Here is a 12781-nt window from a genome sequence, read left to right as displayed (position 1 = left end):
GCTTTTGCAAGAGATTCCAGCAACCGCCGATGAAAACGATAACAGCAGAGAGAAAAGTTTCCTCCGATAAAACCTCGCCTTTTCTGATTAATCTCTGTGCGAAGGAGCGCAGACGAATACGTTTTAATAGAAAAGATACGCAGGAATACCTTTGACCGGTGGCTTTAACCCGGATACTTTACCGTTCGCAAATATTTCCACATGTTCGTGTATTACCACACGGCTGTGACATCTAAATAAATGCGAGATAAAAATTGACACGCACCCACGAACGTATCCGAACGTTTGCCACTGAACTCCTTTTACGGATATATCGTTGGAAATTTCGTTAGCGCTGTATCGCGACACGACCATCGCCAGAAACGTGGAAGATAAAATGCACGATTCTCTGTCGCGAAGAACAATTAGCTTAGCGATCCATCCGCTAAAATCGAGCGTCGTCAGGTTTTTCGTGGGGGCCAGCCGTCCGCTTAATTTCCTTAGCGAGATTACGTATCGCTGGGAAGGAATTCTAATTAGTCAGCACGACGGCAGGCGCTATCAACCCTTTGCGAACGGCTGCCTGTTAGCCTACGATAACACGGCCTGAGCCACCCATTCGCAGGGGCGACCACAAGGCGCTTAGGGGTGCCTCGACTTAGGCCGACGATGCTGGAACGCGCGTGCAAACCTGCCTACCCTGCAAAAATCTTCAGCGTTCGTCGATGGACGTTTAAATCTTTCTAAATCTTTCTTTTGTTACATATCGCTCGAAAGTTATTACACCAGGAAATTATCGCACGATAACCATAATTTTCCACCTAATTGCATTGTTCTGCTCTTTGTTACTTTATTTCGTTCTCCACCCAATCGTATTTCCCTACTCTTTATTCGTTCGTCTCATTTTCCATCTCTTCCAGCGTTGAACGATCGCTTAATTGTTAAAACGATTGTTCGCGACGGTCGTGTTTACTTCGAGCAGAAAATTTCGCGATATTATCTAGCCAGAATATAGCGCAAAGTGTACATTCGATGGTGCACTTTGATTCAAGTCGGTATCTCAATTTGATCCGAAGTTGCAGCACTACGAAGTACGATAGACGTATCTAAGTCTATAGAACTATGAATGACAGGTTGCAGTTGTCCGACCTATATTTTTTCCAGGAAATGCGTACGCTTAGTAGTAGCGATAGTAGAAAGACGCAGACGCTGTCTGTCATTGATCACAGCGCACTGTTAACGACGTTGCGATTGGTGGATGACGCGGTGCGAGCGAGAGGTCCGTGCGTGCGCGAGGGACAGCGATAGAGAGTTGCTGAAAAATTCGGTTCTCTTCGAACGACGATATCTCAGCAACGAAATGTCGGATCGAGACGAAACGGCAAGCGTTCCATAGGGCAAGGTTCGGGCTTTCTCGCGACTCCGACCGAATCGAAAGATTTCCATTGGTTTTGCAGCGGTAATTTTTTAAGCTTTCGCTAGTTTTAATAGCGTTTACGCTCGTAGTTGAGGATTTATTTGTTGGAACAACAAATTTCGAATAAATTTCGAATGGAAAGAAAGAAATGGAAAGGAGCGACAGTTATCCGTATAGAGGACGTTGTTGTTGGCGAGTTATTCGGTAATTTAAATATACAAGCGAATCTTCGCTTATTCGTAATCTAAGAAAGTAATCACGAGCGAAATACCACGAATACGATTGCGGAATGTACGTATGGATGAAATATTAATTGCACGAATATGGACCACTTGCAGCTTCCTAATAATTTAGGTTACGAGATATTCATCGACCCGTCTCTAATTACAAAAACGCTCGTAAAATACTAAATGATAATTTTTTTTTTTTTTAACGATAACGTAACGTAATATAGATTTATAGAATATTCGTCGAACTGTTACCAATTCTAGAAATATTCGTAATTCACACGATAATCGGACCTATTTTCCAGGTGAAATCAATATTCCAGATTAAGTGGCAATTGTTTAATAATAATCTCCGAGTAACGGCAGACCTTTGAAACATTTATCAATCCATCATGAATTATTGAAATATTAATAATCGAATGACCCATAAATGATTCTCAGATTGAATCGAATCACGATTTCCAGTTAAATGGAAATCTTTTTTCGATTCGCTCCGATACTTTCCGATAATTCGCTTGTGTAGGCTTACGGAGGTATTCGTTGATCTATCTCGAAATATTCGGAATCCAATTGATCGCGAATGCAGGATGGAGGAGAGGTGGTTGGCAATGGATTATCGCTGCCTGAATATGGACCATTTGTGAGCTTTTTGATCATTCGTGTCAGTGAGTTTATGAAATGTTCGTTAATCCGTCACGAAATATCCCGTAATCCAAGAAATTCTTAATGGATGTTGGAATTTCAGAATACGGATGGAAATTTGCGCGTGTCGTAATTAAAAGACAGCTGCAATTCGTAATTTTCTTTGGTATAAAAGAGTGTAGTGTACAGACGGAAAAGATCTTCTTTTTATTTTTAAGTTCAAACGTTCTTTCGATTAAATTAAATTAACCGCTTTAATCTTCCTAGGTCACTGGAAATTTCCTGTAACGAACAACCGTATTTCTGTCTTTTATTTTTAAGAATGCTTGGCGTTTAGGTCGGACGAACGGAAACGTATCGTTAAGTAGATACTAATATTTCTTCACGTTTCATGCTGTTACACTAATCTCTTAACAGATTTTACTTTCTTACGTTTAACCATAAAATTAGCCGTAGAATAATTTTTCTCTCTCTCTCTCTCTCTTAGTTAATCGTATTAACAAAGTTTCCCTCCCGTATAACTTCCATTCTAGAGCTGTCCTTAACAAATTTTTGGAGAAGAGAATAAAAAGTAATGGAATATTATACTGTTGCAGGTAGACTAAGAAGAATTGTTCCTTTTTTTTTTTTTTTGCAAAATTCGGCGGCATTTTTTCGTTTTTGGGCGATCCTGCACCGAAGATATAATCAACGAAGAGCTTCAAAATTTGTAGAAAATAGTTCCTTCGCCATCGTGCTACCTTATTTTGTAAATTAGACTTGCGATCTCTGTAAATTGTAAACTATTGAAATGGATTTATAGAGATTTCTTTTTTTAACAGTTTCTCTTTACTTATTTAATGTTAATTTATTTATGTCATGTGAGCGAGCGATGCGACGAATCACGTGCGTTCTCCGTTATAACCTGTTAATAAATAAAATTTACAGCATTGTGTTCTAAGGCTATTTTCAACGGACAATGTAAATATATGTAATATCTTTTCAGGATTGATAAACGATGCAAAATGCCAACCTTGATCACTGAGCGCTACGTTTTATTCCATTAACGAAAATTATAAAGATCCCTCGCTTTAAAAGGTGTAATCGATAAAAGCTGCGAATAATAAATTACCGCGAATCGTTGCTCGAGTCGCAAGCAGGATCACGGCGCAGCAGATCAGCATTTCTTCTCCGATCGTCGTACAGATCACCCTCGAGCACCGTACACTCTCTTTCGACCTCCCTGTGACCCCGCTTTTCGTGTCTTTTTGTCTCCTTTTGTCTTTCTGTCTGAATCTTGCACCTTCGTCCCCGCCATAATCACGTTCGTAGATACCCTCTGGTTGCCAGAATATATATACATATGGGGGATATTTACGGGGTCGTTCCGGACGTTAAAACGTCTCGAGAATAACTCGTGTACAAAGATATCGTTCGAGGTTTACTTTCCGATTATTGCTAATATCTGTTACGATACTTTACGCTAAAATACACTGGTATCAACGAAGCAGCTGGCGAATCAAAATCAAGCAAATATACCCTATTGAAATATTGTTTTATCGCTCTTCTGAAATCGTTGAAAAATGATTGTACAAACAATAGTAGTGGTAAAAGTATTTGCTATAGCTATAGAAAAGCGGAAAATATTATCATTTAGAATTTGACGGTAAACCTCGAACGGCACTTTTATATACGAGCGTTTTTCATCGTTTTAACGCCTGCAAACGATCCTACAAATATGCAAAATATATTTTCTCGCACCTTGTATATGTCGCCTTTTAACCGCTTGGCTCCTCCATTTTCTCTCTCTCTCTCTCTCTTTGTTCTTTGTCCCTTCGAGTCGGCCATTTTCTCCAGTCGCTTCTTAACCTCTCATATCTGTCTTGTATTTATGTGTACGTTTTGTCTAACTCTTCTCTTTTCTGTTTTACTTTACAGAGATACTCTGCACAGCGGGCAAAAGGTACGAGCCTCCCCTACATTACAGTTGTCTCTTCTTTTTCTTTATTCCGTTTTTCTTCTCATTCTTTTCTTCACCGTTCCTTTTTCGTTTATTTCTTTCTCTTCTCCTCTTCTTATTCTTCTTGTTCTATATAGGGCGAGGCATATAAAATACGAGAATATTGAATATTAAGAGTACGAGAAAACGACGATAGGCAGAGTTGAAGCGTTTTAAGAAGAGAGAGAGAGAAAGAGAGAGAGAGAGAGAGAGAGAGAGAGAGAGAGAAAGAAGAAAGAAATTGTTAAGCTTTCTAAAAACGTACGAAACTTACGAATCGTTCGTCTCTCGAGGGTTTGGTGGACGAAGGAAATTGTATCGTCGAAAAATTGGCATAAACGCATCAACGTTGTCTATCGATTAATCGTTGTTTTCAGATCTTACCAATATTCTCAGAAACGTTTAATTTTCACGTTCTCCGCGTATCACTCGGTACGTTCCAATCTCTCCCTTGTCTGTCACACGGTGTGTCTCTGTCTTTCTCGTCGTCTTTATGGCTCTTCCGTTCCTCACACGTTTTCTGTCTCTCACGTTCATCTCTTTCACTCACCATCCTAGAGCTGCTGTAATATTATTCGAATAATCATCGACGAAATATTACGAAATTTCTCGCGATAGTCACTGACCGATTACAGACGCGATTTTCGTCGCGAAGGTGTTTATAAGGTAGGATTTTTCGAAGAACCGGGTTGAGAATTTGAGTCGATGGCCGACTTCGGACGATGGGAGACCACAGCGGAGAAACATGATTGTCGCTCGTTTATGGTTTTTCCAGGTCTACCAATTTCTTGAGAATGCCTGCAGTAAGTGGAATTCACGTCTAAGTAGTATAAAACAGGTATGAAGTCATTTGGGATGGTCCGGAAGAAGAAGAGGAAAAAGAAGAAGAAGAAGAAGAAGAAGAGAAATCAGCGTTTCGAAGTGGAAGAGCACGAGAGTTTCAGAGAAAATATTTATTTGTAATTTTTCATGTCCCCTTTAGGTTACACGCGCAAATCGTTGATTGTTAGTGGATAAAAGTATTAATTTTTAACTGTTGGGACGAATACTCGTTAAAAAATAACGAACAGTATCCTTATGTTCATCGGTAAAGACGAAACACTTAAATTTGGTAGGTGATCTAATATTTGGTCCGATGTCCTTATCTATATTCGTCTTTTATCTACGCTAAAAATCTAAGTTGTCATGTTTTTCCTATGTGGTCTTCATATAGGATCGCTTAATTATCTCCCTGATTTTGTTGGAAAATTAATATAATTTTCGAAGAATTATTAAATATGTTAGTTTCCATTCTTTTAAAGAAATATTATTTCAAAACAGAACTCTGGCTCTCACGATACCATATCAATTTTTCAATCCCTATCAACTTTTATTTTATGATTCAATGAAGTACGAACCGTAGAATATTGGATATTTCGCATATTGCGACTTAATACATCTCAAAAACCTCGCAGAGTTATAATATTTGTGTTTCATCGTATCGATTAGGGATTAAATTTGATTATAGAGAGCGAAGCTTCGAGGCCGAACGAAGCAACGAATTTTTCCTTTCTCTTTTGGATTTCTCCTGCGCTTTTCGTCTTTTTTCTTCTTCGAAGCTTCCCGTTGGCTCGGATAATTTCGACAATTCGGTGATACGTTTCGTCGACTCGGTGTTTTTACATAGAAAATACGTCGATTTCGTTGGCGTTTACTAAAGTCGCGGGAAAATTGTCTCTTCCGGCCTTCCATCGGCGTAGGACGACCCCGTAAAAGTTGACGATACGATCCTGCACCTGAAAATCTCCCTTTCACCTGTCTCCGGTCTGCCTCGATTCACGTAAGTAGAGAGACTTTTATTTATTTTGTTTGTCATACGTCGCCGGCCCCCTCGCTTCTTCGTCCACGAAAATATTCGAAGACGGCGATCATAACAGAATATACGGAAACGGTTCCGAATAACTGGCATTTCCGTTTCCAGTGAAAATATTCGCCATAAATTAACTACTACTAGCTAAATAATCGTTCTTGGAAATAATTATTCTACAGTTACACGTGTGTCCTTTTTATAAATATCAAGACGCGAAACTCCAACAAGATTATATTTGATTATATTTACAGTAGTATTTTCGAGCTCTTCCAAATAATTTAGAAGAGAGAAATTATATATGAAAATTACAAATTAATTAATATTAATCATTACATTACGTTAGAAATGCAACAAGTTTTAACGATAAAGAAGCAATTGCCTTCCGAACTCTTCGTCGTTTTATTGCACTTTTAAGGAATTAAACGGGCAATCTAAGCCCCATTATCCACCTACACCAATATCAAACAAGGGAAAAAGTGAAAAGAAATAAAAGACCGGGACGAGAGAGAAATAATTTAAAGGGAACGAAAAGGTTAGATTGAAACAGTGACGAAGGTGAAAATATCCAGAATCGATCGCCAGGTTCTATATATAAAAGGACTGGAAAGGGTTGAGACGGGGGGAGGGTGTGTGGAATGTTACAGCAGGGGTAAAACGTTCGAAGAGAATAGTTTATTTCTAGTTGCTTTCCAGCTGGTTACCCGAGTAAATCGGTATCCACGTAATACCTGGCTTTCCACGGGAACGTTCGGATATCCGATTATATCCGACTATGCTGCCTTCTCAAGGAGCATTTGAAATTTAAATACGATTCACCGTCTTCCGCCGTTCGATCCACCTTCTGGACCAGTTTCGCTAACACGATGAAACCGTGCTTTCCAGATCCGTCGTCGACCGGATCTCCTTCGCCCGCCAACCATAAATTCCTTCAAATTACCATGAATTATTTCATAGTTACACGTAATAATCTTTTTGGTAACACGAAGATCGCATTAAACGTACGAGCGAATAATTTGAATTTTTCAGTGAAACTCGGAGTCTATCTAAGAAGGAAATATGGCAAACCGTTGAATCGAAGCTTTCTATAACTGCGAGCCATTTACGAGGCAACCGATGAATTCCATCGCGGCAAGATGCTGCGTCTTTGGGCGAGATTCGATCGTCGAATCGCTTTAGTATGTCGTCCGTTAATTGCAAATGGGTATCGGATAAGGCATGTTGCATCGATCGGAACGCGTGGTAATCCGAAGGAGTAACGTCTAACGAATAAGCTGACGACGTCTCTTGTCATAGAAGCATTGCCCGCTAGCGTCGTCACGCAGCAATTTCGCAAAACGTCCTCCTCTGTCAGTCCGACCGACGATTCGACGATCTCGTCTAAAGACACAACATTTTTACGTGCTGCGATTCATCTGTCCGACGAGTGGCTTAAACTTACAGAAAGCAACAGCGATTATTTTGATCGATCAACTCGCTGTATCTTTTTCCAAAATACACGTCCAGTTTCATTGAAAAATTTGGAAGATATAGATTAAACGAAATCAAACGAATTTGTACAATCATTAGGAAGTTGTTGTAAGCAAGTGCAGCGACCATCTTTTTTCAAGACAGAATTTCTGGAGTTTCTCGATTTGAAAGGAAATCCGCACGAAAACGCGCAACGTAATAATAGAGTGAAACGGAAAATTTAGTATCGATTACTTGGCAAGTATCATGACGGCGAATTTGGCAAAGACACGCAGTAATTGGTACACGTCAAATGCACACGTAACACAAAGCGCATTTCTACCGTCGATGGTTTGCGTTTGAAAAAGTTGAAACCCAGCCGCGGCTGAATTCGACAGAAAATTGATCTGTTATTACATAGAATTATTAAAAAAAAGGAGGAAACCATTCGCAGAGCAGGGAAAAGGTCGCGATGCAATCAGAAATCGTATAATTGATTAAAGAGAGAAGAAAAAGTATCTAATAAACGGAGGATAAAACGATTTTTTTTTTTCAGGATAGACATTTTTTTCTTAAACGCAGCATTCACTGTGTTCAGCGAAGATCATATTGATAAGTGGAATAATGATTCGAAGTTATGTTATGCGTTATTCGCGAAGTAAACTTGTTAAGTCGTTAATTCAATTCTCCGAGTAAAAGCAGACGAGGAACGTTGTTTGAATTTTGAACTCGCAATCAAAGAAATTCGTCGGAAAGGGGAATCCCAAAAGTGGAAAAAGACGAGTGCAAAGAAAGAAAAAAAGGACAAAAATTACTACGGCTCGCGCTTGATAAGAAGTTTTTTCAACTCGATATCGTGAACGTTATACGAAATATCGGAAACATCTTAAAGATACAAAATTCCAAAGAAAAGGAAAACAAGGAGACCGTGAAGCTTCGAAAAATTATACAGCGATGAAAGCGAATTCGATTTAATTGTATTCGAGCGTATTCGACGTCTCAAAGTCCCAAAATTCAAGACAAAAAGAAAGTACAAGTGCCCGTGAAGCTGCAAAGATGTTTCAGAGCAACGAAAATCCGTCAGAACCGAATTTTCCCTACTCTTCTAACCGTTCGATCGGCGACAATCGAATTTCAACGGCGAAAATCCGTGGAAGGTTGGCGGACGCGTGTCGCCGCGATTCATCAGGAAGCATTGACACATTCCGTCGATATTCCAGTCGATATTTTCGACGTGGCTCTGTGCTCGATAACGAGGCCGCGCGATCACCGGATGTGTACTCCGGTTTTCGTCTCCTTACCCCTCCCTCATTCTCTCTCTCTCTCTCTCTCTCTCTCTTTCTCTCTCGTGATCCTTGCTCCCTTTTGTCCCATGTCTCGCATCTCTCGATTTCGAGTAGAGTGTCGAGTGCTGGAGGACGACGATTAATCTACTCGAATCGCTAATTAACCATTTGATGTCGAACCAGATTACGTGGACAGTGTTTGTCGAATCGAAACTGTCTCTTCCCGTGTTCCATACATTTTTGGAAATTGGCCGGTGAGTTGTTAATATTTTGTAGGACTCTAACTTTCGTAGAAATTTAGATGAAACTTCTTGGGTAGTTTATTAGTCACTCGCTCGATACTTGACTCGACTGCGCGAACAACGTTTTGTGTGGCGTAAGTGAAATTTTACTCTCGGAATTTGTTGCCTGGTTCTTGGATTACTCGGCTGGTGGCTCCTTTTTCAAGACCGTTACAGGCTGTGTGGTATTTTTAAAAAATAAGTTACGCATACTTATCAGAGTTTGCAATATAGAACTTGACTTATAGCGCGTATAACTGCATCGTTTTCAAGGGATCCTTAGATCCTATCCGTAGAGGTATCGTTTTTCGTTAAAGTTGTAAAGATCGATCACGCGTTGCCGATAATCTCGCGTGTTCGTTAAAGTCGAACGACGAACGTATTCAGTTTGGTCATCGATCGAGGAAAGCCGATCTGCTAGCGCTGGCCAGCGAGTGAAACGGACCAGCAGGAAACCCGGGAGAGGCTTAACGGACGTATACGTCGAACGTTCGTGTAAGGGATGGATAATTTAGGTCAGCTTTAGGTCGAACCGTCGGGGCCACGTCCCTCTACAGGGATGACGATCGCTTCCCTCGATACATAACAATAGTCATTAGCGTATCAAACGATTTGCTTTCCAAGATCATCGCGACGACGAACATCCTGGACAGCTAGTTTATGGTTGCCTTCGTTTCATCGTTAAATTGATTTTACGAAGAGATAAGACGCCGAACGTTTTTGCAAAACTCCTAAATTCTTAAATTCCTTTTAAATCCGCCAAATTTGGAAATTTATCGGTCTTTAAATACCGAAATTTCTACTTTCCTAAATCGTTATATATGATAAATATAGAAATATGAAAATTCTTAGATCCTTCTAAACCTTTCGGTTCCTTGTTGCCTCACGTATTAGCTCACGTATTATTGTCACGTGCGAATAATTTCGACACTCTCGGTGCATATTTTTGCTGTTTCGATAGAGCGAACGGGTTAAGCCTGAGTTTCGATGTAATTCGCCACGTTTGCGACGTATTTACATTTCCGGCGTCTCTTTTGGAGCACCTCGGTCCAGGTTCGCATCTCATGTTTAAGGATACGACATTCGATAAGGGTCTCCACTTACCGTATCCTCGACGTTCATGCATGCACATTATGTATAGAGGGACACGCGTGGATCACAGTGACCGCAACGTGCATTAAAAGGAGCTGGACGCCTTCATGAAACATTCAGACCGGGCCTAAAACGCGCATACGCCAACCTTCCTGTGATCACATGCAAAACAAACCTGAACCTTCCGGCTCCCTCACCTAATTAATCAACAGAGTCGTATTTGAAACGTGGACATGGAGACGCGTTATGAATTTTGAAAAGACCCGATGTAAATCGACCGAGGAAAGGCAATTGTCTATAGAAGGAGGTGCGTAAATGAAAAAACGAAAAAATTTGAAATTTTGGAACGTAGCGATTTTAGAAATTTGGGGATTTAAGGAATTAAGAAATTCAGAAATTTAGAAATCTCAGGATCTAAGTTTCATAATCTGCGCGAAGAATGAAAACAAACGAACCGTATCTTTTAAAATTTCATCGAACAAATCTCCGATAGTGCTAAAAGTAACGTAATATTTTAATAAGAACGACAAATGTCAACGGTAGCTTAGTCAAAATTCTAAAAGTTCATGCCATCCGTTTGCGTAATATAAATTGGTTCTGCCCCGTGTCAAAGAAATACGCATTCCAGACGAGGTTCCTCGACTCGAACATGTGCCCGCTATGCTAAAGGGAAATAAACCTCCTATACAATTATAATATCCTGTATTGCCAGATCCCTTGGTCGTATCTTGGTCGGGTTCTTTTGTCGCGTGTTTGCTCGTCTAACGAGGTCGCATGTTCTCGAGACGGAACAGCGTTTCCGACGTTCCTGATATTTTCCAACTTTTACCGTAAGCATCCTGGCTCTCCGACCAAACGTAGACGCGGTACTGTGCGTGTGGAAGGAAAGGAACTCGATAATTGATGGACATTCTTGAAGAAGTTGTTGTGGAAATAAGGAATGAAGGGAGTAGAATGGCCGAGGAATGTTTGGAGATAGGGAAAGCGGATGGAAATTGTTCGCGAGGGATTTGAGAAGGGTTTTGAACGAATATTGGAATTTGAGACTCGAGGAGTTTCGAGATTTTAAAGGCGAGGAATTTAAGAACGATTAGGAAACGAAAAGATTAGGAACAGAGGAATTTGGACGTTTGGAAATGCGATATATCTCTACTCGATTTTCCTATGATTTTCCAATAAATTTTTATCGAACCGTACGGAGATTTCCGAATAACGGACTGGCAACAGCGGCGAATGTTTGTGCGAATTTTGCAAATCAAAGGAGTTTCACCCTCTTTGTTAACGTATCGATTAACGCTGCCGTCGTCGCGACGTGAAAGCTATAAACACTTAGTCAGAGATCGTTTCTGCTTCGACGTCGAATTTCGAACCTGAAATGACTTGTCTTTCTTATTTGAAACGTTACCACCTCTAACGACTAATTTGACGATCGAAATAGTTCAAAAAAATGTGTCGTAGGTAAAATCCAAAGTTTGTAACAGTAAAATCTTGAAAGCGTACGGTTGCATTTAACCCTCGATCGTATAAATTGCGATAGAGCGATTCTACAATGAGCAAAGAAGCCCTCTTCCTCATTTTCCACGCGTGTTATTAAACTACGGACAGGTAGTAACAGTAAAAGCTGGCATCGGAAGTTCAGCGAGACCTCCGCAGTCGTAAATTTAAGGGAATTGCAGTAAAATTGCTCCGACTAACGTCCATTAACTTTCTACTATGCTTTGCCATTCTTACGACAGAATAGACTGTATGAAATTAACGCGTGAAATCTCGTGGAACGAGCTTATTACACTCCTGGTAGAATTTCGTAGTTGATTGGTACGTGAATTTCCAATGGGAAACATGGTTTAATAGCGCTTCTGGTATACCACCAGGTGATTCTACGATAATACGAGAAATATTTCTTACTCTTTGCTCGTTAAAATGCTCTTAAATAAATAGGAAAGACGCGTTGCTTTAACTCGATATCATCTCGATCCGGTCTCGAGATACGAGCCTGCAAGGTTCAACATCGAGTCGCAGTGATGCTAGTCAACCGTATGACCGACGTTCTTCCCTGGAAACGACCACCAACTAGGAATAGTGGGAAAAAGCTGTCGAGTTAGCGGAGTCAGTGCGTGGAGTCGGACAGCGACAGCGGAACGAGAAATGTTCTCTTCTCTTTCGACGACGACATCTTTGGAAGCAGAAACGCCGTTTGTTAGATAGCTGTTTGGCGTTAAATCCTTTTTTAATCCAGTCTTAAAGCAGTACGACGATGTACGTATGTAGAGTCAGAGTATAATATTATACGTAAAATATAGCGTAAATACGATGTGAAATATTCCGTCGTAACAGCGTTATCGACCGCGCTGATTATACTGCAATTTCAAAAACCTTCTTAAGCCCTTCTCGGTATACAACCTGAATACACGGTCTCGATGCGAGTTATTCATAGAGAATACATTACGAGAAAGCTGGCTTTGATCTGAACCGGAGTTCGAATTATGCAGACCTCTCCGCGTCTGTTTCTCGAGTGACGTGTGGCCAACACATACATACCGTGGAAACCTAACCAAAGCTAAACTGCATTAGTCGTATGGAGTAA

General features: G+C 40.4%; 1 protein-coding gene across 6 annotated transcripts in view; it reads left to right on the top strand.

Annotated features, from left to right (window-relative positions):
- Positions 1–12781, top strand: part of heph (polypyrimidine tract-binding protein 1 heph) — a 415917-nt gene that overhangs the window by 32814 nt on the left and 370322 nt on the right. The window contains exon 2 of one of the 6 annotated variants that reach the window (XM_069130468.1): positions 4183–4207. The exons of the other annotated variants lie outside the window; for them this stretch is intronic. Within the exon in view, the coding sequence (XP_068986569.1) occupies positions 4183–4207 (25 nt within the window). The remainder of the gene's footprint in view (positions 1–4182; positions 4208–12781) is intronic. 6 annotated transcript variants of the gene reach the window in all.

The sequence above is a fragment of the Bombus flavifrons genome, chromosome 16 (assembly GCF_040668555.2).
Source record: "Bombus flavifrons isolate JBK064 chromosome 16, iyBomFlav1_principal, whole genome shotgun sequence".
Lineage (NCBI taxonomy): Eukaryota > Metazoa > Arthropoda > Insecta > Hymenoptera > Apidae > Bombus > Bombus flavifrons.
Note: the sequence above shows the minus strand (reverse complement) of the source record. Positions and strands in the feature narration are given on the sequence as shown.